The sequence below is a fragment of the Aptenodytes forsteri genome, unplaced genomic scaffold (genome assembly GCF_000699145.1).
Source record: "Aptenodytes forsteri isolate BGI_AS27 unplaced genomic scaffold, ASM69914v1 Scaffold535, whole genome shotgun sequence".
Lineage (NCBI taxonomy): Eukaryota > Metazoa > Chordata > Aves > Sphenisciformes > Spheniscidae > Aptenodytes > Aptenodytes forsteri.
In genome coordinates, this window is record NW_008795855.1 from 469,768 (window position 1) to 495,192 (window position 25,425).

Genomic DNA, 25,425 nt, shown 5'->3' on the forward strand with positions numbered 1-25,425 from the left:
GCTGTTCCATGTTGAATGCGTGGAGGCAAAAGACAGGCTGAGAACATTAGTGGTTGTATTAACACATGGACTGTAACTGGGGTAGAGTTCCCCATATAAATCTATACACATGTCATACAGTCCCTCTCGTGGTGATCCACACCGAGTCTCCAGCCTCACCCTGGAGAGGACGGTGCTGCAGACCACTGCCACCTCTGCACTAGCCAACCTGCCAGCTTGGCGTATCAGCAGCCGATGTTTCCCTGCCTGTGCTGTTCATGGTGGGGGGGGCTCCTTCCCAGTGAAGGGCACTGGCTGAGACCTGCTTTGCAGCTTCTGGGGTCTCTGCAATGGATTTCTTTCCTTAATCCTTTGTCTTTCTTCATCTTCCTTGTCCTTATTCTGTTGTAGGAAATGGAAATTTTGGATATAACCAGCATCCGAGATACCAGAGTAGGGCGATTTGCCAAAATTCCCAAGGTGAGTGCATAGCTTCATTTCTGCCGGTTGTTCATATGGGAAAGGCAAGGCTGCCTAGGGCTTTGGCATTAGCCGAGGCAGTTTACCCTGGCTTTCTGTTACAAGAAGGCGGAGAGGACTTTGTCTCCTTACATCACAACTGCGTAAATACAGAAAAGCCATCTTTACTCTTGTCCCCGAACGCCCCCGGGGTCTTCTGTGCACCTAAATAAAAGGCACATCCAGGCTATGGCATATGAGCTTGTTGGAAAGAATATGCCAGAATGCTGGGAAAACAACAATTCCCATTCCAAGTGCCTGCCAAAAGGCTCATTTTCTGTTGTGCACAGCGGCTGTGTTCTCCCCCCTGCCATACATCTGGCTAGCTTTAATCTTGGCCAGGCCTTTACGTTCGCTGAGCTATACTGGGAAGTCCTGCAGGAGACTTGTCATGCTTCTGTATTGAGTCACCAGAGCTTCTCTCTTGTGCAAAGATGCACAGGCTGGGTCAAGGCAGCTACAAACCTGTAGTTACAGTGAGATTCCAACGCAGTGTGTGGTGGGGCTCTTTTTTCCCTTTAAAGGGAAGAAAATGTAGTTTCAGAAAAACTAGTGGTTTTTTCTTTTTTTTTTCCCCCCCCCAAATAATTTTAAATTGTCTGCTTGCAGGGTGGCAGACTAAGGGAAGCATATGATTATGGCTTTGTTCTTGGTTTCAGTTATAATTTAAGCTTCCTGCAGCAAAGTTGTCCTTGTTAGGACTTTTTTTCTGGGTCTGTTTTTTGTTTGTTTTTAACTTTTCCATGTATGGAAAAGGCAAGCAGAAAATTGAAGTAAAGCGAGGATGTGAAAAGGAAACAAAGGAGTAAAGATAATGGCTCCATATGGTAACATACGTGATTCTCAGTCTAATGCAGAAGGGGAAGATTTTGCAATATATACTGAGAAACTCAAGCAGCCTCTTCACGTAAGTAGTACAGCTGTTTTCTTAATACTGCTCTGAAAATGTCTATTCAGAGTTCCCCAGGACTGATCTTTCTGAAAAGACCATAATGAGGTGGGTGCTAAAAGCCCAGCAGAGCTCAAGAACAGCACCCATCTTACACAGTTCTTAAAAATCATAATTCCTTCCGAGAAACTGCATTTCTTCTTGGAAATTCATTAGAATGAAACATATTTGCGTTTTCAACAAGCCTAAAACTTTGTCTGCAACTTATTTTGTGGGAGTGTCTGGGGAAAAAAGCTCTCGAAGTTTTTGTTTTGTTTTTTTTTTCTTTTCATTTGAGAGAATAAAATACTTGGAGCTGGTAGAGCTAGGTGCTACACTCCAGACAGAATGCAGTAAGGAAAAGGCCAACTTAAAGAAGAGGCATGAGATACTATTTTCTAGGGTGTTAAACTTTCAGGAATAACCTGTTTACAAAATGAATTCAGCTTTGATATAGATTATAAATTGATGGTGTAAGTACTGAGGCCATGGGTGGATGTCCTTCTGGTGGCAGCAGCCAGGCTGGAGAAAAATGTCCTAGATTTTAGCAATTAGTTAAAGACGACTAATTGGAGACTACCAGGAGAAACACGCTGGCACAAGTGCAGTGTCAGAGTTGCCTCTAGACAGAAGGAATTTCTGCTCAAACAACATCTTTCTGTAATGAGCCCCTACTCACAAACAAGGAATTGCCCTGGAAACAAGACCAACCCCAGTTTTTTTAAGAGCAGTTCACAGTACAGTTTTGGGATGACTGCGTTCCATATCCAGAGAAAAACTAAAATGGCCTTTTAAAAGGGATTTTTAATAAAAGCATAAAGAAGTTTGTGAAAAGAATGAGGAAATTCATGAGCAGTACCAGGGTAGCAAAAAGCAAAAGAGGGGGAAGCAGTGGCTGGGGTCCATAGTTAGCTCTAAATCTTTCCAATGGAATTGGAAAGTGGCCTGTGTGATTCCCATCATAAGCAAAGGCTCTTAAAGAACAGAATAAGAGAGGACATCTTTGCATGGAAAAATTACTGCTGGAGAATAAGAAAAAGGTCTCTGGAGAGGAGAGAGAGAACCAGCAGCCTCCCAGAAAGATCAGTGCTTGGGCCTGTGACATACTGTGTTATTCCTGCGTGACCTACAACAGAGGTGTACAGAGACAAGACAAAGTTTGCCAATGGTACCAAGTTATTTGGGGTAATAGAACGAGGGCAGACATGTAGAAAGACCTTGAATTGCTGATTGACTGGATGATCTAATGAGTGATAAAATTTAGTACAGATAAAAATCAGGCAATGCACACAAACACCCCACCCCACCCCTGATCCTACCCTTCTGTAATAACAGGCTCTGAGTTGACTATTGCCACTCAGAAAGAAGATCTTGAGAGTATGGTAAATCCACAGAAATATCAACTCAGTGTTCAGTAGTATTTGCTCAAAAATAAGTTGTATGTTAGGAATTAAAAGGAAAGAATTAGGAAATCATGCCACTCTGTACACCCTGAATGCACCCATGTTTCTGTGCATTTCTAGTGTCCTCATCTCAAAGGAGGCGAAGAACTGGAAAAGGTAGGGAAGAGCAGCACGATCAATGAAAGAATGAAACGGCTACTGTAGGAAGAGCGTCTGAGTAGGCAGGGACTGTGGTCTGGCAGAAAAAAAAAAGATGAGGGGGATGTGGAGAAGTATTGCGGAGTGCTGTAAAATCAGGAGTTGAATGGAGAAGGTGAGCACGAAGCAGTTACTCAGTGTTTCTTCCAGCGTGAGAGCTACACATCAAGTGGAACTTTCCAAAGGCAGGTTCAGCCCAAGCAGAAGGAGGTGCTGCTGTTTTACACCTCGTGTCGCTGCGCTGTGGGATGCCTTCCTGCACAAGTCATGAAAACGTACATGAGTTTAAAAAGTCACGACAAGAAGGAAATGCCCTTTCAGGGTTATTAAATGCAAGATAATGCCTCTGGCTTAGGAAGTTGCTGAATCATAAATCGCTGGAAGCTGCAGAAATGTGTCAGGGAAGTATCATTGCGTTTGCCCTGTTCTTATACTTTTCCCCATCCATCTGGATGGATCCATGGTCTGCCCTGGTGTATCTGTTGTATTCTAGACGTTGTAATAGGCCAGAGACAGTATTTTACAGTCCTGGGAATTGGCTACAGCTCTTTTTTTTTTTTTTTTTTTCCCTTCAAACAAAGAAACAAAGGTCAAGCACCAAGTGATCTATTAAGTATTCTCAACAGGCAGAAGTGATGCACTTGACAACCTCTGCTGTGAAAATCCCAAGTGCTTTTTGAATTCTGCATTTCACGGGGACCCATTTAAAATAAGTCCCCTTTTTATTTCAGGGGATTTTCTGGCATTTCTATGACAATACATAGTAAAATGCACTAGGCTGGCTCCTTATCAGCCTTTCTCTTATGGGATGATGGGAGGTCTTGTGTGGGCACTGAAATAGCCATTGAACCAAAATGGTGGGAGAGATGTGCCACCCAGTCCTGGAAATTTCTTATTTACACGTCTGTACTATCCACGATGCTTCTGCAGGGCTTGCTTAAAGCCCTCAGTTGTGTATTCAGTTGGCTTTCCTGGGAACAGAATTTGCTCAAAGGAACGCAGAAGGCAGTGAAAATTTCTTAACCACACCCTCCGCATAGGGCAGCTATGTCTGGTGCATCATTACAAAAAGGTATAAATATGAAAAACTGGTGTGACGGAGCAAAGAAAGATCTGTTAGAGGCAAAGGGCGGAAGAATGAAAAAGGGTGCTGTCTCCCCTGTTACAGAATAATGGCTTGGAATGGTTGTGGGATGTAACTGCTGAAATTAATAAATGGTTGCTTGTTTCATTGGCTAAAAGTGGAGAAGGGGCCTAATGGATGATATTTAAGACAAGGAGAACAAGATGACAGCTTTTGGAAGAGCTTTGGTACTTTGGAAGTACCAGTAACAAATGAAGCATCCCTTTCCCCTCCTCTCCCCTTCCTTGCAAGTGACGCTGTAGTAAATCCACAGCCTCTGCGAGGCAAAGCTTGTGATCCGGTTTTCCTACTGAATTGTGGCTGAAGGAATTTACAAGGAAGGAAAGTGCTTTGAGAGCATCTGCGCTATTGCTTTCCTCTGCAAGGTACTGTGCGCTTCTTGGCTGTGGTTCATGCTGCAGGAGGGTGGAACATGCCCTGAGCTTTTCAGACCGATGTAGGTGAAATGAGTCTCCCTGCTAACCGGTGGCTGTACTGTGGATGTTGGGAGTTACCTGCTTTCAGTAACACTTTCCCGCTGCTGCTGAGCAAGAGGTTTGGGGTTTTTCTTTGTAACCTCTCTGCACACAGCAAGAAGAATAACACCAAAGCGCCCACACAGAAAACCACTTCTGGAAAGACCTGCACTGTCATACACACTCCCTCGCCAGGACAGGTCACACAGCACTGTCCCTGCAAGCTGGGAGGCAGGGACTGCTGGGACCCCCTTCCTGACACTGCAAGTGTTTAGGGAGCAGATAGCCTGTAGTGCCCAGCAGAGTTAAGCGTGGCATTGAAAAAGGGGCAAGTCACTAAGGGCTGGCAGCAATAGGAGCCACCTCCAAATGAGAAGGGCCACTGCTGTTTGCCCCAGAAGGAAACGATTCCTGGAACTGAACATGCCTGAAGGTGAGGGACAGCCGTGCTCTCTTTGAGCAAAGACTCTCCTCTCTTCCTGCCCCCCTCCTGAGCCCTCGCCTCCTGCCGTATTAGCACATAAGCATGTACACAGCCCTCGAGTCCTCCCAGGACATCTTCTAGGCATGTGCAGGTTTCCCCTTCTCACCCCCTTTGCTTTATTTTTTCTTTGAGAGCTACTCAGCGTTCTGTAGTGTCTTTTCTCCATGGAAATTTTTTTTGAGAGACAGGGCAGAATGAACTTTGGCACGTGTTCAAGAGTAATAAAGATAAGAATTAGCAGGGACTTTGAACATAAGTGAGACAAGATAAAAAGCTATTGAATGTAGTTCAGCAGCATGCCGAAGCAGATCAAGATGTTATTTACAGTGCAATTCTGTGTTTTCCTTTGAGTAACGAGGAACAATAACGGCTGCTCCATTTTGTTTTTTTCTCATGCACCAAGACTCCAGAACGCTGACAGAGAATGTAATAATTAAGACCAAAACACATGATGTTTTAGGCCAGACTGCTGGGCTGTTGGCTTCATCTTGGGTTTTGTTTAGACGTTTCAGCAGGCATTGGCTTTGAAACAAGCATAATTTTTCCTAAAAACAGAAGTTGTATTTTCTGACTGTCATGATTATAAAACAGTTTCATCCTCCATATGCATTTTGTTGTTATTGAACCCAGAGATGCAGACTCTGAACTGGACATGTACAAGGGAGAAGATTATACCAAGGTATTTCACGTGTCATAATTTGAGATGATAAAGTAGGAGCAAGTAGTGTTTAGGAACCAGCAATGCAGGGAGCACTCACAGTGCACTCAGAGCTGAGCCATGGACTTATAAACACATTGTGGGTGGTCAGTCGTTCTGCTGCATTGCAGGGGGGGGGTGGCAGCTCTGGGTATTGAGCATCATCTCAGCGCTACGCTGTGGATTCAGCAATGTGCGTGAGCACAGGATGGAACTAAACAAAGTCTGATGTTCAGGCCTCCAAGTAAAAGAGTGATCACGAGAAGCCGTATGGAGACAAACTGGTATGTGTGCATGTAAGAGAAAAGCGGGTAGAAGCCTGTGGCTTGCAAAGGATTTATAAATAGTGGAGGGAGCAGGGACCGAGCAAGGAAATAGTCACATCTGAATAATGGCCTTTTGCTGTGCTGGGCCCTTTTTCTGCCTCTTCCATCTTTCTGCAGTGTGAGCTCTTAGACCCCAGGGACAGAAGTTACTGAGGATGCAGAGTCTGTATCTCTCCCTCGCAGTCAGTTCCTGCTCGATTCCAGAATGCCGCAGGTTATTTTATGCCGTGTGAATCTGCGTGCTGCTGCATTTTCCGGTTCCTTTAGATAAGACAGCAGTGAGGGCTGAGAGTGCTTCATCTGCTGCTTTTTCTGCCTCGTCTCGCTGAGATGCTCGGCGCAGAGACAGGCTGGCCCCCGCAGTGCAGACGGTGGCAGGACAGCCCTCCCTGCTTCACAGCAATCGGTCTCCTTTCTGAATCCCATGATGGAGCAGTGCTGCTAACGAGGACGTGAGCGTTACCTGCAGAGCCAAGGGCATTTGAATAATCTCGGTGCTCCCTTTCCCTTCTGGCTACCAAACAAGATCTTTCTTCTCCAAAAGAGAAGATTTGTTGTCACATCTTGTGTTCTAATACCAGCTACATGCATCATGTAGCATGTTTTGTGAAGATAAAAATTGTCAGAGTGCAGTGAGCGCATGCAGCAGTGGCAAATCCTGGCTATCATTCGGCCGTATCCCGTTTCAAGTAGAGAAAGGACTGTCTGTCTCTGTCTCTTGCATTAGGTCTCGCTCTGTTTATATTTGCCTGAGAATTTGCTTTTCTCTGGACTATGAATCTGCTTTGTACAGATGAGGATTTTAGGGAAATCAGGAGGGTGGGAAGTGAAATGCAAACTGAAGCTGTATTTCAGCCACTCTGCCAGTGGGTTGTTTGTTTGGGGTTTTAAGTGCATTTGCTAAGCATGTTTCCCTTCCTCTGAGTTGCATGGCTAATAGGGCTGTCCTGCTTTTCACGTAGCAATTCCTATTTTTCCTTTACGGCCACCTGCAGCTTGACACTAAGTAATTACATAGTGAAGCTGCAGCACAAGGTGCTAAAGGAGCACAGGTTATGAAAGAGCCAAGACGTGGCATCAGGTTCAGTGCTCTTGGACACAGTCTCTGGTCCTCTCTCACCATCTTCGTGCAGTGTCACGCCAACATCACTGCATTTATCCCGCGAGGGACATAATCCCCGTGTAAAGTAGGCAGCACAAAGTAAGCGAGTGGCTCGCTTAAGGCCAGGCTGGAAGTCAGTTGCTGGGAAAATATGACCCAATTTAGATCCCTAACAAGATCATCCTTTCCTCTCCCCACTGCAGTTCGCTTCTCACAAAATGAAGCTGTTAACTTCACCGAGGTGTTAGGAGGTGTCGTAAGTTAGTGCTGATATAAAAAGCTGCACGGGCTAAGGCAGGCCGTGAACTTCTTGTTCTGAGAAGGTGACCAGATACCAGGCCGTTACCAAACACGGCGTGTGTCAGGTTTGTCTGGCGGAGCACAGCTAGATAAAGGCAGACGTTCTGATGCAGCATTCAGCTTGCTGGGGACGTAGAGCGAACAGACAGGTCTGCTGGAGAGCCCAGCGACACCAGCTTGCAGAGAAGGAAGGGCTGGGAGGAGCCAGTTTGTAACAAACGCAGGAAATGAGTTCAGCATAAACCACAAGTTCTCTATTGTCTTAGCTTCATATGATTTACAACACTAGAGGTAAGGAAGCTGAACAAATGCCAGTGGGTTTGCAAGATGAAGTTAAATTTGAAGTTAAAATCCTAACGCTTTGCCACTTGTAGTGAAAAGTTAAGCTCCGTCAAGAAGTTGCTATGAGCGTGGAAAGGAGGTGTGGGTACGTGGGTGCTGCTGACTTCTGCGAAGGAAAATTGCTCAAATCAACAAAGCAAAAATGAGGCATTTTAGAAGTTCCCTAACTATTAGAAAATAGGCAAATCTTCTGGGTGGTTGACTGCTTTCCCCCTTCTTTCCCTCCAAATGCTCTTGGATTATACAGGTTTCAGAGTTACCCCTGCAGAGAGTTGCTTTTATGAAGTGAGAGACAGCAGTTGGATGACCTTGAGTTATAGTCCAGGCCGTCCTGTTTTTCCTAAAGATGCCTGTTTGCTGCAGATGTGTCAAAATTGCAAATGCTCCAGAAATCTGGAAAAATGCAGTGGAAAAAATCTGCAGAGTTCCTTATAAAATATATATATGTAGCTCTGTGTGTGACATGGTGCAGATACATACGAATGCCTGAAGCTGAGCTGTTTGGGAGTTTCTTCTATTGCAGTCCAAATGTAAAGAGAAAATTCTGTGGCAGAAATGGAATTGCTCCATTTGAATCACAATGGGGTGCAAACAGATGGTTGCGTAGAGGGGTTTATAGTTGGTTTGGGCTAAATTGAGGTCCATGGAGGTCTAAGGTCGGGGAGCTCGCTTTCTTCAACTTGCAAAGATTCAGACACCGGTTAGTAGCGGCTTAAGTCACTAAACATGAGCTGAACTGCAGCGGCTGACTTTGTATGTGCTCTAAGTTTATAGCAACCACAAAGGTAAAGTCATTTAGCTAAAACCTCTTTTGCCGAAGTTAATGTGATTATCTAATGCGTTCAGGTGTTACTGATGTTTTAACTTGTTGAAACGCAGTAACTCAGCCACGTGCCTAACTGTATGTGCATACAGCGAGAGCTCAGATTCCAGCTCCAGTTAAACTTCTGAGTCTGACCTGCTCTGCTAACAAGCCCCGATCGTGAATTTTGCCCTTAGTTTCTGAAGGAGCAGGTGCTCTGACAGCCTCCCTGTTTGCTTTGATATGGATTTATCCTGCACTTTAGATAATGAATTGCTGTGCTTTATTCCAGGACATGGGAATTTTATCCTTTCATTATAAATAGTGACTGTCAGTACAACTCCAGGATACCTTGGCTTAGCGACGCCTTACATAGGAATGCAGAAAACGCTAAATAATTTAAAGGGGTTCTATAAATACTTTCATATGGTGATGAAATCCAAGTATGACTAATTGGATGAGCCTTATACTTAACAAAACAAACCTCTGGTGAGCTATCACTGTAGGATACTGCAATTGCTATGGAAAAAAACACTTCCAGCAACTGACAACTAGCAGAAAATGTGACTTGGAGGGAGAGAGCCCATCTCTCTGGTCACCAGGTCTAAAGCTGGTAGGCCTTCCAGGTCCCAAACAACATCTTTCTTGTGGTGGAGGGAGGTTACAGCAAAAGGTATCACACTAATCTAAAAGACTTTCTTTGTGTGTGTTTTGACAAATGGCTGTCTGCCATAACCTGGTTATGCACCTCTGATATGAGCAGGCCAAGTACTCCTCTGCTTGTCTGCAAGTTCAGGCTGAAGTTTCAGAAGGAATTTCTTTAAAAGCAGTCTCCAACTTTTACTTTTTCAGACCAAAACAGCATGTTTGTGCAGTGATGTTAGTCACAATGTTTTGTTCCATGGAGGATCCAGGTAATGCAGGCTCCAGAATAAAGATGAAAAATAAGGAAAGCCAAGGGAAGGAAGATCACATTAAACAATTTTGCAACCCTTGAAAAGCTTGCTGTGAATTTGGGTCAATGTTTGGATTGGGTCCTGTTTTTTTCAGGTACAGTTTGCCTCATTCTCCCTTCACCCCCATCTGTTCTGTTTCTTTTGCAGTGCCAGAAGCTCAGAGAGGTTTTTAACTTGGATTACCCTCACAGCACCTTCCTGCTTAAGACTCTGACTATTGTATCTGGCCCTGACATGGTGGACCTCACTTTCCATAACTTTGTGTCCTACAAGGAGAATGTTGGCAAGGTATCGGGTCCTGAGGGCAAGGAAGCACTGGGAAACACTAAGGATTGGGGCATTAAGTGGGGAGCAGGAAAGGAAAGGGGAAGACAGGGAACCTGAACCCCTGTCAATGTTACTGGCAAGGTTATAAACAAGCAGGTTTATGTTCCAGTAAGGTGTGCTACCTCCATAGTTCTAGAAACTTCTGCCCTGCATGGAGAAGGACCAGTAGAAGAAATTTAGTATGTCATTTTTGTCCTTCACGTGCTTTGTATGAATAAACAGACAGCTGAGAAGACTCCGTGGAAAAGTTTCAGCTGCTGGTATATATAGGTAGTAGGAAGGTGATACAGCCAAGCCCAGAGCACAGTTGTTGGGATTTGGAGCCCAGCAGTATCAGGACACGCCTTTTTACCACGGCCTGTGGTGACAGGACAAGGGGTGACGGTTTTAAACTGAAAAAGGGTAGGTTTAGAGTGGACGTAAGGAAGAAATTTTTTACTGTGGGGGTGGTGAGGCACTGGAACAGGTTGCCCAGAGAAGCTGTGGATGCCCCATCCCTGGAAGTGTTCAAGGATGGGTTGGATGGGGCTTTGAGCAACCTGATCTAGTTGAAGATGTCCCTGCCCATGGCAGGGGGGTGGGACTAGATGATCTTTAAAGGTCCCTTCCAACCCAAATCGTTCTGTGGTTCTATGCCCTTTCCATGTTTGTTGCTGTGTACTTCTTGGTGCAGTTCCATAATGCTCAACTGCCTCTGCCTTGTGTGTGTGTTTGTTCCCAGAGCTGGGCTGAGGATATTATGGCCATCGTTCGGAATCCCCTCACATACAATGCTTCTCGGTACACCTTCCTAGAGAAAATGTAAGTGATTTCTGACAAATGTTGTTCTCTGAAACATTCCTGTACTGCCCTTTCTGTCTGTACTAGAAAGAAAAGGCTTCTTAGCATCCAGGTCCTTTGGCAGCCTCCAAAACGAGTCCTGTGTCAGCTCAGGAGCCCCAAGGCACAGGGCGGGGGTTGGTAGTTGGGCCATATGTTGCATGACAACTGACTGGCTTGAAGTGCTTGAGCCAGTCAAACACACGTGGCATTAGACAATCTGAAATTCTGAGCCTCAAATGTGTCTCCCACCGCAGTCACAGCCCTCACCCCAACAAAGTGCTGCCTCTTTTTCTTTGCTCTGTAATACTGTTTGGTTGGCAACCTGGGATCGCTGAAGAACGCTAAATAATAGGAGATATCATTATATCTATATCTTATGTTTCAGAGGAATCTTTCTGCTATCTAAGCTCTTATAATTTGCCTGTTTCTCCTTCCCAAGAAACAGGAACAGGTTCTGTCTGAGGTTAAGCTGACCTGATTTTCAGTTAGTTGTTAGATTGTTTTCCCAATTGCATATTTTTTCTTTCTCCTTACTTAATAGGACCTCTAAGATTGTACAAGTGCATTTTCATAATCTTGTTTTTTTTCACAGCCTGGTGAAGCTGAAGATGCAGCTTAATGCAGAGGGGAAGATTCCTGTCAGGAAGTGAGTATGGATATTTGTTTCATTGTGCGTTCAGTCAGACTAAAGGCAGAGCAGCTGGTAAGAGGATGGTTGTCCAATGGCTTCAGCTGCCTGCTCTTTCTGCACCTAAGAGGTGGAGATCGTTCCCTCTGGATTCAGGCCATGAAAGGACTCCTGCTGCACCTAGGGTCCTCCCAAGGAAGGGCCTGGGACATAATTTGGGTCTGGAAAGGAGACCTTTTGTGGCCTTCATCTACAGCAAGAAATTGCCTTAAACAGCCATGGATTTCACTTCCTGGCTGTTGCCAAGAAATAATCAACAAAAACAAGCAACTTCGGTAAAATTCTGATCGCAGATTGCTTTGCAAACCTGAGTTGAAAGGTGGATGAGGCGTAGGACTCATTTTACCTTTCATCTAAGCAGTTCTGTATTTGGAGAACTTTTTAGTTGACTCCCCAGCTGGCCTGAAGTAGGAGTCCATTGCTTTGGCTTGTCTCCTTTCTTCACGTGTGACCACTACAGCTGTTCTCCACTGGTGTAATTCCGCTGCCCTCCGTCTTTACTCTGGCTGTGCATGAGAGGGAAACAGCCTTTGAGGGCAGACCTCTGGGCCAGTGTTAATGCTGGTTCAAGTACAGAACAGTGGAGATTTGCACTTCGCTGTCCCCAGGGTTGGCTTTGTGCATCAGGGTAGGACTGCCATTATAATAAGCCAAGGCTGCTTTGCTGACGCAAAGACCAGCCTGTTACTTCTCCCCTGCGCTGCACAGCAGAAATCTAGAATTGATTTTGTGCCACCCAGTGTCTTCCCTAGTAAAATCACTCCATGGCTGATCCTGTGGCTCCTCCGTGTTGATTCAACTCATGAATGAGTGACAAAAGGCTGCACTGCCACGTTGAATTCCCTTTTGGGTGCATAAATTATCTTTTGTTTTAAGAATAAGGACCTGCAGGTAGTGCATTTGTGGGTATTCACTGGGAAGTTTTGAACCACACTGCTTCTAGGTTTATGCTGTGTTACAGCATCACAAGAGGCAAGTGCTAATCACCTGTCATAAATATGCTACCTACTGCGTGTTATATTGCATAACGATTCTAGATTAAGTCTATGCTGGCTATATGGGCTCCTGGGTGGTTGATCATTATTCAACAATAAACATTTTTTGTTCTTTGTTTTCTAAACCACCAACCAGCAGAATTTCATACTGTCAGAAACCAGTGTATTCATCAAAGGGCTTTTAAAAATGTATAGGTCTTTAATGAATAACTCACACTAGGGAAGAGTACTTTGAATTGATCTTTAAAATGCAAGCAAGGTAGCATTACTGCAGAGAGAAAACAGCTTATTCTTCTGAAATAAGCTAGAAAAAATACCTGGTACAGGCTGGGCCTCTCTTCAATGCCCTGGTCTGTCTTTCTTGCAGAGTGGTAAAAATGCTTTACTGTGTAAAGCATTAGACCATTAAATAGTCCAGAATAAGGGCCAGAGTTATAAAAATATTCAGTATCTCCAGGTGCAGATATATGTAAGGCTTTCAAAACTCCGTGTTGGAATTCTTCTGAAAATTCCACTGAGCATCTGCCTTTCTCTTTAGACTTTTAAATCCCTTTTGAATCATAAGAAGGACGCTGCAATTTTTGCCTTGCAAAGGGCAGCTTGGGAGCCAGTATGCACTGAGTTTGCACAAGTCTGCTGCAGCTCCCACTGAACGCTCTTCCACCTGTCAACACATTTGGCACTTTTTGTTCCCCTTTTTGGCTGTGAGCACCTGTGATGCCAGGAGCTTAATAGAGCTGACATCTAAATTTATCCACGGAGGAGACCTCATTGCTGCTGACTGGGATATTCTGAAAGTAGGGAGAGTTCAGTCATTGTTACTATTCCATAGTGCAGTAAAGAGGCTGCTTTAAGCTGAAGGCTTGACCAAGTGAATTCTGCCCTGCAGACCAGTACCCGGCTTTCTAAATTGGAGGTGAGCTTTGATTTCTGCAACAGCAGGCTTTTGTGCTTCTATCAGGTAGTATACCAGCTTCTTTGCCTGTGTAATGAGTTTGCTCCTTGAATTCATGGGAAAACCTTTGGTTCCAGAAAATTTTGCCTTCTTTCAAAGCAGCAAACATGCACAATATTTGGGGGGTTTTTTTTTTAATGTTGTCTTGACTACAAAGTTATTCCTTGCTAATGCCAGCTACCGCATGGGATAGTGTCTTGTGGGTGGAAGTGTCCTGGGGAATTTGTGGCACGAGGCCTGCCATCACAGGGGGCACCTCCAAGAGGGGCAGGGGAAGGACAGTGAAGAGGGATTTTGAGAGTCAGCTGATGCAGTTTAGTGACAGGGCTCTTACAGAGTCCATAGCAGAAACATAGAACTTCTGTATTAAGGCAGCAGTCAAAAAATCCACTGTAGATTTATAAGACTTGGTACATCAGTTACTCCCTTGGAGAAACACTGTCTGTCTTCTCTCGTTCATGTTTTCAGTCTTCTTGTCGGTCTCCTTCGCTGTGCATTTTGAGTGTCTTGCACTCTGGCTGCAGCTCCCAGCCACCCAAACTTAGGCTTTCTGACCTCACTCCTGCTACACTGTGGTGATTTCTTTTTTCCCTGTCTGGTCAGTATTTTTCAGATGTTTCCTGCAGACAGGAAGAGGGTGGAAGCAGCATTAAGCGCTTGTCATCTTCCAAAGGGCAAGGTAAGGGTTTTGCTAGGTAGCCAAAGGTCTCGCTAGTTTGAGAATAATCTTTTTGCCTACCCTGACTGTGATGCCCTTGGCTATGAAAAAATCATCAGCCCAGATGCTCTTAGCTGCTGTGAAACCTTTTCCTTACCACTAGCTGCCATGCCTTAACTGCAGGCCTGCTAGGATCAATTCTTACTGTTTGTATTGCAGTAGTGCTTGTGACTCCATCACTTGCACTGTGTGGCACAAGAAGCAGCACGTTCCCTTCCGCCTGTTTCACTGTCTGCTCTTTGAAGCAACAGATCTGGCAGTTAATCTTGGCGCTTCTACCAACCCGCAGAGTACAATCCAGGCCTCTGACAGCTCCTACCACTGCATCGAGCTTTAGCTTGATACTGTCACACAAGAGGCACCGAGGGACAGTTGAAATAACTGTCCGTCCTGAAATAGGGCATTATGGTGCTTCTCCACTCCATCTGTTCTTTCCTAAACACCTTGCCAGATGTTCCAGCCGCTTACTTGCATTGTCACAACAAATGCTGGACTGTGGGTATTAATGGAGAGGTGAAAGCCATCGTGGGTTTGTGATACTGACGTGTCTTTATTGCATTCTCAGAATGATGCCATCAACCCAGAGGACTTCCCTGAGACCGTGTATAAAACTTTCCTCATGAATCTGTGTCCACGGCCTGAGATTGATGAGATATTTACCTCACAGTAAGTTTCCCTCAAGCTACAGCAGAGAACTTGATCTCTTGTGGCAAAAGAGAGCATAAAATCCCCTCGCCCCTCCTTTTTGCCTATGTGGTTTGTCTGGTTTCAAGCCGTAGAAGGGCAGGAACCCAGGTCGCAAAACAGTGCCAGCGCACTTAACACTTTCGCTCACAGCCTGAATAAAAAGGATGAGACCTCGCTGTGCTGCAGGGACGCTTAACTGTCGCCATCAGGAGGGTTGATTCCAGGTCAACACTAGATCATGCTAATGTGATACTGCTTGTGGCTAGCCCCAGACAAGGCCATGTACAGCGTGAGAACCACAGATCCTCACCAGTAGCCGGTGACCTTTCTTTTTTCAAGTAGCTAAATCTGTGACTTCTTAAATGGACTTGATTTCATAGGACAAGCAATTCAGTGTGCTCTGAAATTCAAGTGCCTTTAGAGTTCGAGTCAGAGGCTCAAAATATGCTTTGTGCTCCCCTCAGCACAGCCTCTTCACAGTATTGAATTAGTGAGGAAGAAGAAAGGCCACAGTGGGAAGCATCGTTTGCGGGAAGTAATGCAGACAAAACAGAAATTTGTGGGCCCAGGGAGGCGGACACCCATTGCTAACGTGAGGAAGGACCAATCTCTCTTTTGTGAAAAGGTTTTCTGGGTAATACACAGGCCTTAACCTCTGCTCCTCTGTAATTCTCTCACCTTAGCCATTTAAAAGCAAAGCCCTACATGACCAAAGAACACTTGGCAAAGTTTATCAACAAGAAGCAGCGAGACTCTCGCCTCAATGACATCCTCTTCCCACCAGCCAAACCTGAGCAGGTGCAGAGCCTGATAGAGAAGTATGAGCCCAGTGGGATTAACATCCAGAGAGGTGAGTCTTGTTCAGCCCAAAAGTCTCGCTATAGAGGTAGTATGAAAATAGCAGAGGATCTCGCACCTTCTACCTCCCTGAGGTTCCCAGGGGAGCAATCAGCCTGATTCTCACAAGTCCCTGTGTTGCAATGCACTGGCAAGGAGGTGCCAGAACCATTTTGTTCCGGTACCATTAATAGCTTTGTTTTCCATGTAGGGCAGTTGTCTCCAGAGGGGATGGTCTGGTTTCTCTGTGGCCCTGAGAACAATGTGATAGCACTGGACAAATTGGTGCTGTACCAGGACATGACCCAGCCGCTCTCACACTACTTCATCAATTCATCACACAACACATATTTAACAGGTAAGGGCAGTTCCAGAGTCTGCCTCAGCTCCAACGCGTAGGTACCACCACTGGGGAGGGATAAATGATACTGACAATCAGTCGGGCAGATGTATCTGCCCTGAAGTTTGGAGGGCTGAGGGCTGTAACGCGCTCTGAGGGGCTTGGCACTTAAATGCTATGTAAGAAAAGGAAGAAATGTCACCCTGTAACCGAAAACATCTTGTCAGTCTGCCACGTACACCTGCTCAAGGATGGCAGAGAGTTCTGTTGCTCCAGTTTATGCAGAAGCTGTCCCACGTGAATAGCTAATGTCGAGCCTCCCTCCTTCTGCTCTCCTCCAGCTGGTCAGTTTTCTGGTATCTCGTCTCCTGAAATGTATCGCCAGACGCTGCTGGCTGGCTGCCGCTGCGTGGAGCTGGATTGCTGGAAGGGCCGTCCCCCAGATGAGGAGCCGATCATCACTCACGGGTTCACCATGACAACCGAGATCCTCTTCAAGGTATGGAAAGAGTTTTCTCCATACATGCTTTCCCCTGCTTGGTTTTAGACTGGTGTCTGTTTGAGGAGGCTGGCTGAGGGAACTGTCAAATGGATGGGCTGATGGCAAAGATGTTTGAGAGGAAAAGACTGATAGCAAGATGACAAGTGAATGAATGTGTAGATAGAACGAAAGATGAACAAATATGCAATAGGTTGGAGTTTGTGTACGTTTTTGGAGTGGGAGGACCAGAAGAGAGGTTGTTAGCTGGATGAAGATGAATGAATGAGGGAAATGCGGGCAACTCGGGTAGAAGCGATGGGGAGATGGTTGAGTAGATGTGCCTGCATACACGGGGCTGTGTAGCAAGATGGATGTATGGACAGAAAGTTGCATGAGGATGGTGGATTTATGGATAGATGCACATCAGAGAAACAAACAAGATGACTTTTAGAAAACAAATGGTTAAAATGAGTTTATCTTCTAACTGGTCTACAGCGGGTTTCTGTGGCTTACAGCCTCGCGTGGTGGCGCTTTGGAGGAATAGGTTTCAATTACTTCCTAATTAATGAGTGTGTGGAATGTGTTCAGTGGAGCAACTGCCCTCTACCATGCTGGGCAGATGGCTTCCCTGAGGATTCAGCTCCCAGACTTCAGAAGCACAGTGCAAAGCCTACTTCTCCCTTGGAAATATAGGGCATTTAACCACAGGAGTTACAAACAGCTTGCAGGTTAAAAATCAATGCATCGCACTTATTTTTTCCGCACTCCTTTACACAGCTGCTGCCAACAGGCAGAGGCGCTTTAGATTCTTTTTAAAGCTATTTATTCTTAATCCATATCTTCCCCCCAGTTCCCACACTTCACTATTACTAAAATATTTGTGTGGGGAAAAAAACCCCAATCCTTAGGATCAGAGGTATTGTCATATTCAGTGTCAGTAACTTCCCAAACCCTGTAGTACCGCTGCTGCTTTTTGCACAGCAGTTCACTACAGATAGGAGAAATAATGACAGCTGTAGCTGCTGTAATTGCAGAGTTCTGCTAAAGCATGTGACTGTACCTCAAGGAAATTATAACCTGTTGACACAGCATGTGCCCAGGTTTTAGTTTAACATAATACTTAGATCTTTCCCTCGACACCTCTCTCCCTTTTCTGTGGCCTTTTAGTAGCTTTTTCTGTAGCTTCTCCTCCTCTGAACCTTGCAGGCTTCTGTGATAGAAAGTCCAAGTGGTCCATGCAGGAGCAGCTGTGGCAGCTTCCCTCAGTGCTAAGATCATGGCCGAACCAGGACTTTTGGGGGAGTAGGGGACCATAATTGCAAAGGAGCAAATGACACTGCTTTACCATGTCAATTAGCAGCACCAGAAAAGAAAATAGTGGAAAATTTGTGGCACTTTAACAGGGGCTTGGGGAAAATACAATTATTTTTTCTTACATAATTAATGCTGAGAATGTTTCCATGGTATTTGCATTTGAAATGTCAGCACTGCTGGTTACTGAACATTCCAGTTTTGTCTGCTGCTAGACAGAAGGATTTTATAAGCAGGTGAAATGATAGAAAAGGTAAGTATATGATGATAGTCGGAGGTAAGTATAAATAGGGTTTGAAGCAGTTTAATCTGGTGCTGCGTACACCTTTCTCTACCGATTCAAAGAGCATGTGGCAGTGACTTGCCTCTCTGGCAAGATGCTTTCACATTTGTTTATGTATACGCTGAACTACGTAACAAAAATAAAACCTCATATTCTTACGTCTTCAGCTTCGTTTTTTATGCAAGCTATTGAGTTTAGCTGCACGTTGTATCCTCTGGAGCTGGAAATCTGTGTGGGTATGAAAAAGATGGTACTTCTCACCTTCTTACTGGGAGAAGTTTAGTTACTTTAAAGAGAAGCTCCTGACAGTGATCAGTTTGGCGTCCATTCAGTGGGAGGTCAGCTGCGTGTCTCTGTTATTAATGAGTGCTGATCTTTTCTCTGACCATTGCCTCTCATTTAGGATGCTATTGAGGCCATTGCAGAAAGTGCTTTTAAAACATCTCTCTACCCTGTCATCCTGTCCTTTGAGAACCATGTGGACTCGTGAGTATCTAGTGATTGGGAGAATTGTGTTCTTTGTTGTCCAGAGCAGAAAGAATACAGGCAAGGGATGCTGGGTTTTAAATGAGTGCCTGAGCTGAAATAAAACATCGACTGAGATTTCTGAAGCAACTGGAGGTGGGTCAGAGGTGAAAGATAAGCCATAAGGTGCAGAGTGAGAGTGACCACAATTGTGCAGCCTTTTAGCTTGGGATGGCAGAGTATGAACAAATGGGAGTCGGCCTGGGAAGGGACTTCAAGATCTGCGTAGCTGTCTGAGTGAAGGCAAGAGATGGTTTTCTGGGTAGAGTACATGGATCTCGAGATGGTTGTTCGTGCTAAGCTCTGGATTTGGGCATCTGTTTTCCTGTTCACTCCTGCTTGATCTCTTTGTTCATTAGGCCCAAGCAGCAGGCGAAGATGGCTGAGTACTGCCGAACCATATTTGGAGATATGCTGCTGACAGAACCGCTGGAAAAATACCCGGTAAGTGGAAGTTGGGGAAGGAGGCTAGTGGAGAGGTCTTTCTGAAAAAAATGGTCACTCCTGGTGCTAGGAGGTGCCACAACAGATACAAGGACAGTGAAAGAGAAGATGACGCCCTGGACAAATAAGCCTGGTTCATAGGGGTGAGCAACGTAGTAAGTGGATGGAAGACCTCTCAGTTGCAGAGGTTTTCCTAAGCACTTGCCTGACTCTGCTCTTATTTAACACTCGGTGACTTGAGTGATTTTGGAAACCGAGCTCTAGGTAACCAAGTTGTACCACCTGTACCAAGATGAGTCAGTGTATTTTTGTACACGGTACTGTTTCAAATCTGTCTGCCAGCACTTGCTTTGGAAAGAAACAGGAACAAGGGCTTAGTAGCATTTCAGGATCTTCCTACCAATGCTTCTCAATTCCTGCTTCTGACCTGGAAATATTCCCTTCCAGGCATAGATGGGCAGGTCAGTGACATGCATAGCTTTGTGCTCAGAATAGCTGAGTAAAGCTCCCGATCTGCTTGACCCTTTCTCTTACTTGTACAAGCATGTATTTTGTGACATCTTTGGTGATCCCCATGCACATTGCTACCTCAGCTGCCTTGCGAATGGACACTGATTTACAAATAACGGGCAGTGCCTATGTTCTGCAAAGGATGAGGCAGTTCCTTGGGATACGTAGTGGAGGGGGGAGCTGAGACACCTAGCCCAAACATCTATTTTAAAGCACTGAGATCAAAAGAAGAGCTGAAAAGAAGCAGTGAGCAAATCAGCAGTTGCCCGCTGTCCAGACCCATGTCCTTGTCCAGGCAATAGGGAGAAACGGGGGGGGGGGGGGAGAAACAGTTCAGGGTATTAGCTAAATTATTAATAGGCCTGTTGCTATCTGTACAAGGAGTGTAGGTCTAGAAGCACAGTCTGAGTCACACATCCTTGTCTTGAGCCACCTACTCTGGGATCTTTTCTTCAAATCTGCTTCAGGCAGAGTGTTTAAATATGGCCTGAGTGCTAATCTAGGACAGAGCTGCTGGGATAATGAGAGAGGTAGATGGAATGTGAAAGCCAGAGGTGTGTGGATGCCTTCAGGCCATGTAGATGTTTTTTTAGCTGTGGTGCAGGATAGGTGGCTGGGAACAGCATGACATGTGCAGGCAGCAGAACATGAGAGGGCTGTGAGGTGCAAAATGCTGGTCTGGAACCAAAGGTGAAGTCTTAGAAAAAATCTGCATAGATATAGTGGGATATGCCGGCAGATGGAGAAATTGAAGTATACGGTGGGTGAGAGATGTGTCCGTGCACCAGTAAATGGCCAGAGGAATGGTACTGGGAGGGACAGGAGAGACGATTGTTTGAATTCTGTCTTTGTGATAAACTTCATACTGAATTTTCATCTGTTGCAGCTGAAGCCAGGAGTTCCTCTGCCAAGTCCTAAGGACCTCTTAGGGAAAATCTTGATTAAGAACAAAAAGAACCAATCTATATCTGGGAAGAGGCAGAACTCTTTGAAGAAAGGGAGGAATGTGGAACCAGAAATCATCGAGCAGCCAACCCCTATGGATGCTGAAGATACTGGTATGTCTGAAGGGAAAATGGGACTAGTATAGCTAGATGAGCAAGTCTGGCCCACTGGAGACTTTCCACCCAATACTAGCTTGAGGCAAGCCAGTACTAGTCATTAATTCAGGTATCTCAAGAAGCAGCATAAGCTTGGAAGAGAAATTAAATCTTCAGAATGTTTTCAAACACTTCATTCCAACCAAAAGAGATGATCAACTTATGCCCTGCTCGTCAGTCAACTCTTTTGCCTACTCTGAGGTATATGGCTGCATATAGGTTGGTAATTCATTGATACACGCTGGCTATTGGTTTGATGGAAGGGTGGCTAATTTTTTACTGCTTGTAGCTCTCTGATAGCCATAAATTCACCACGGCCTAGTTCTTCACCCCGAGGTTCTTGAAGGTTTATAGAACCTTCGGCCCCACTCTCCTCCCTTCCTCCAGTCTCAAGGCTGCCACCTCTTGGGCTCAGGGAACCTGTGGTAGAACAGTGATATTTTCAGTCCCTGTCATGGTAGGAGCACGTGAAGTCATATGAAGACAAGGTGAGCACCGCTACAGAGCACCTAGAAATGGACATTTATTCCCATGAATGTGTGCGATCTTGGTGGGGAAAACAGCATCGTGATTGTCACTCTTGGGGTATGAGGGAAGCCTGCAGGAGGAATGATTTGGTCTCTTGAGTGTGCTAGTTCATATTTCGATTTGGCTAATAAAATTGTGTGATTCTTCCACTTGATTGTGAGGTTTTGCAGAGCTCTCCATTGCTAGCAATCTGCAATGTCTTGTCTCAGTGTGCTACTGATATGTGCTACTGATGTGGGCTGTGTGTGCTTAGTCTGGGCAGGTGATGTGGCTGAAGAGGAACCAGAGGAAGAGGATGAACATCTCGGAAACCTGGATGAAGAGGAAATTAAAAAGATGCAGTCAGATGAGGTAGTGTCACTGTTGTTTCTGTTCCTTTTCTCTTTTTTTTTTTCTGGCCCCCAGTTTTCTCTGGGGCCTCACCATATTGAATAGAGATGAACCAAAATTCAAAGGGGAATGAACTGTGCTGTGACCAACCGGGGGCTTTCCTTCCCCCATGCAACACGACTTTTGCAGGAGAAACTGAATAAGAGAAATGACATTGCAAGCATAGAGAATACGGCAGAAGAGTTGTTATTTCTGACTCTGCCTTTGATATTCTGCATGATTTGGAGATAACTGTCTGCCTTCAGGGTGTTGGAGAGGCTTAGCCTTAGTCTGATAAAAGTTGTTACCGAACCATGAAGTGCTGCTGCTGAAAAGGGGGAAGGAGGAGATCAGCATTCCCTTGAATAAAAACAAAACAAAACATTTTCTGTTTCTGTCTCCCTAGTATCACTCAGAGAGGAGGGAAAACAATGTCCCTGGTTTGTCCCAGACTCCGTGCTTTGAGACGTTAACGAGGTCCGGGGCTTCTTACATACTGACTGATACCTCTCCGTACGCCTCGGTTTCATTTTTTTCCGAGCTACCTAGAAACTCCGTGCCCCTGACTATGCTGCCCACAATGTAATTGTAGGACCAGGAAGCCAAAGAAACCGGTGCGCTCTGGTCAGGGCAGCCACCAGAGTTCTTTGATTGTGAAGCCCCGGGTGTGTCTTGTTTCATCTCTAGGAAAGGTCTCTCCATCTGTCTTCTCTTGGATTTTGTTTTCTGTTCAGGGCACTGCTGGTTTGGAAGTGACAGCGTACGAGGAGATGTCCAGCCTAGTTAATTACATACAGCCTATCAAATTTGACTCCTTTGAAGTCTCTGCCCGTAAGTCAAACTCGGTCCTTTCAGGATCCCAAGTGTTTCCATTCGACCAGGAGAGTAATGTTTTCAGATGCTGCTGTTCTCCACCTGCCTTTGTGACTTGCTTTCACCTATTTTCTGTTGTGTTCTCTCTCTCCCGCAACATGCACATGGTCACAAACACTTCCCTTCTGCCCTCCTCCCTGTACTAAGGAACTGGTAAGGAGAAGACAGGGAGATGTCAGATACTGCTCCCAGTTATATGAGTGAGGATGAAAAGAAACAGCCTAGAGGCCAGTGACATCTCTGTGGGCTCGCTTTGCCGCTTCTGAGGGCAGGGTTGAGCCCAGCTTTTCTTAATGTATGTGACTGGCCTTCCTCTTCTCTGGTGATTGGACAGAGAAACATCTGAAACACTGAAAATGCATGCAATTTCTTTATACACAATAGGTTCCTCTAAACAGTTCCCACATTTGGGTCTAGCTTTGAGTGAGCTGGTTTGATTGATGAAAGAAAGAAAAGAAAAAGAAAAAAATAGGGGAGTGAAGAAGGGGAAACTCAACAAAATAAAGAACTTTGTGCAAGACTTTGAATATTTGGATTTACTTGGAACTAAAACTCCAGGCAGGAGCTATTCTCTAAATGTTACTGAAATCCAGGAGGAGATGGGCAAAATTATTGCCATTTAAGCTTTGTGAGCCAATCCCGTCTGTACTCCGTGAAGTTCCTGTCCTGTAGTGCACAACCACTGTCTCCCTGGTAAACATAAATCACCTTTTATATGGAGTATTATTCTTCAGTCCCTTTTCAAGGGACCAGAGAAAGGTAAATTGCCTTGATAGAAATTTCTACCTGGTAGAAAGTGGGAGTAAACAGGCCAAGTGCTTCTTGGGTCCATCAGTCCCCACACACGGAATGGGGGCTGGGCATGCCTTTCTCCTAACTGCTTGCTTATCTCCTGTTTCTAGAGAAAAACCGGAGTTACGTCATCTCTTCCTTCACGGAGTTGAAGGCTTACGATCTACTAACCAAGTTCCCTGTGCAGTTTGTAGAGTATCCTTTTGGCAACCTTCGTCCAGTGTAGTTGGTTGCATGGAGTACGAGAGCTAATCTGAAGCTTGGGTAAGGCTGAGGCATAGCCACCTGGCTTCTGGTTTCAGGACCTGGTAAACCCTTCATCAGAGATACAAAGTGTGCGGGTGGGACATGGGATCTTCCAGGGTGGCTTGGGGGCTGTTCACAGAGATTCCTGACAGGCTGCATCCTGCTGTAGCGAATGCCAAGGCTGCCAGATGCTTGTCCTTAAGTGGAAAGGGTATGAGAAAGGAGCCTGTTGTTGCCAGGGCCTCTCTTACTTCTTGTCTGGAAGGCTCTGAGAATTTGGTAGCAGAGCTTAAACAATTTTCATAATCTGAATACGTGAGCTAGCCCCAGGGTACACAAGGAGTGCTCCAGACTTGTTTCCAATAGAGCAACTGTAGATACAACAAGCGACAGATGAGCCGGATTTACCCCAAAGGCACCCGGATGGACTCCTCTAATTACATGCCCCAGATGTTCTGGAACGTCGGCTGTCAGATGGTAGCACTCAACTTCCAGACCATGGGTGAGTGTCACATTGTCCTCCAGCTTCTGAGTGGTTGAGGCTGTGTGCTCGTTCACTGTCTCTTCCTTCGCTGCTATTTCCTACTGCTGCTGTTTCCCTGAACGCGTTTATTCTGTGTGCCTTCTCCCAAAGTGGTGGTCTTTGACTCAGTCTCCCACAGACCAAAAGCACTTTCCTAGGCCCAGCACAAACCTGGTACACAGTGACCGGGATGCCGGTCCTACACACTTGTGCATACACACGTACGTGGACTTGCTGTCATCCAGCGTCTGGGTACCGTCTGGCTGTCCTGTAACGTGATGTCAGACTAAATAATGTGCATGAATGCATCAGAAGCTCCAGCTTCCCCTAAGCTGCTTCCTCTTTTGCGAGGCAGCAGGCAGAGCTCCATCTGGCTACAGGACTGGCCTGTCTATGCTATTATTTCCAGTATTTTGACCTGAACAGGGAGGAAGGGCCTTTCCTTGCTGCACAACCAGCATGAGAAGGCGACAAAGAAAAACCTCCAGAGAAAGCTATTCTTTACCCCTCTTCGTCTTATGTATAGAGAGTATAGGAGACTAGCTGAAGGATCAGTAGGGAAAAAAAAGAAGCAACTTTAAAAGGGAGAGAGAGAGAGATTGGTTATGAAGAGGATATCATACCGAAGACAGGTGCAGAAACCACAAGACAGTGTTCTCAAGAGAAGTGGCAGAGGAGAAGATGGACTGAGAGGAGGCCCAAAATGAAAGGGAGAAGGAGTAGAGGGGTTCAGACAGCTATTTACTTCACACCCAAAAATAGCAGGTGGTACTTAAAGTAGGTTTTAATTTAGTTCTACCCATGACTTACGGTGCAATCATAAGCAAACCACTTACCTTTCTTACAACAGCTGCTGTAATATTATTCCCTGTAGGGTGCCGAGAGGCTTAATTAGTTTTTGAAATGGCTTTGTGAGCCTTTGGCTAGCGGGGGCTGTAAAAGTACAGCATCTTTCAGCTCACTCGTAGCACACAAGCCACCTGATGAGGTCCCACAGCAATTTTGCTCATTGTGTTCCTCTGTATCTCAGATGTCCCCATGCAGCAGAACATGGCTCTGTTTGAGTTCAACGGCCAGTGTGGCTATCTGCTCAAGCATGAATTCATGCGGCGTCCAGACAAGCAGTTTGACCCCTTTTCTGTGGACCGCATTGACGTGGTGGTGGCAAGTACCCTGTCTGTCACGGCAAGTACAAGCCATGGTGCTGTTCCTCCCCTGACAGCCAGTTCCTGGCGCCACGTAAATAACTGGCATCTATGTCCCCTCTATTTATTACCCAGTAGGGTTCTTAGTGGCAAATGAACCCAGAGAGTCCTGTGGGAGAGTGTTACCATGGCAACTCGCAGTCTTTTCACTATTTTAAATTAATCATAATCGCATGAAAATGGAAATGTAGCATCTGCCACACAGAAGCAGCCAAGGCTGTGATGATGGGG

At 45.5% G+C, this 25,425-nt stretch overlaps 1 protein-coding gene across 5 annotated transcripts in view; it reads left to right on the plus strand.

Annotated features, from left to right (window-relative positions):
- Positions 1 to 25,425, plus strand: part of PLCB2 (phospholipase C beta 2) — a 63,273-nt gene that overhangs the window by 23,075 nt on the left and 14,773 nt on the right. For 4 of the 5 annotated variants that reach the window (XR_657784.2, XM_009283699.2, XM_009283700.2 and 1 more), the window contains 16 exons: positions 9,783 to 9,923; positions 10,684 to 10,763; positions 11,377 to 11,430; positions 14,026 to 14,101; positions 14,706 to 14,806; positions 15,511 to 15,677; positions 15,876 to 16,022; positions 16,346 to 16,503; positions 18,483 to 18,565; positions 18,964 to 19,048; positions 20,445 to 20,616; positions 21,440 to 21,537; positions 22,290 to 22,386; positions 23,331 to 23,415; positions 23,844 to 23,968; positions 25,020 to 25,174. Coding sequence is in view for 4 of the 5 variants with exons in the window: in XM_009283699.2 (XP_009281974.1) it covers positions 9,783 to 9,923; positions 10,684 to 10,763; positions 11,377 to 11,430; positions 14,026 to 14,101; positions 14,706 to 14,806; positions 15,511 to 15,677; positions 15,876 to 16,022; positions 16,346 to 16,503; positions 18,483 to 18,565; positions 18,964 to 19,048; positions 20,445 to 20,616; positions 21,440 to 21,537; positions 22,290 to 22,386; positions 23,331 to 23,415; positions 23,844 to 23,968; positions 25,020 to 25,174 (1,824 nt within the window). In the remaining variant the exon portion in view is untranslated. Of the gene's footprint in view, positions 1 to 9,782; positions 9,924 to 10,683; positions 10,764 to 11,376; positions 11,431 to 14,025; positions 14,102 to 14,705; positions 14,807 to 15,510; positions 15,678 to 15,875; positions 16,023 to 16,345; positions 16,504 to 18,482; positions 18,566 to 18,963; positions 19,049 to 20,444; positions 20,617 to 21,439; positions 21,538 to 22,289; positions 22,387 to 23,330; positions 23,416 to 23,843; positions 23,969 to 25,019; positions 25,175 to 25,425 lie in introns of those variants that run through there. The other variant, XM_019473235.1, reaches the window with a different exon arrangement.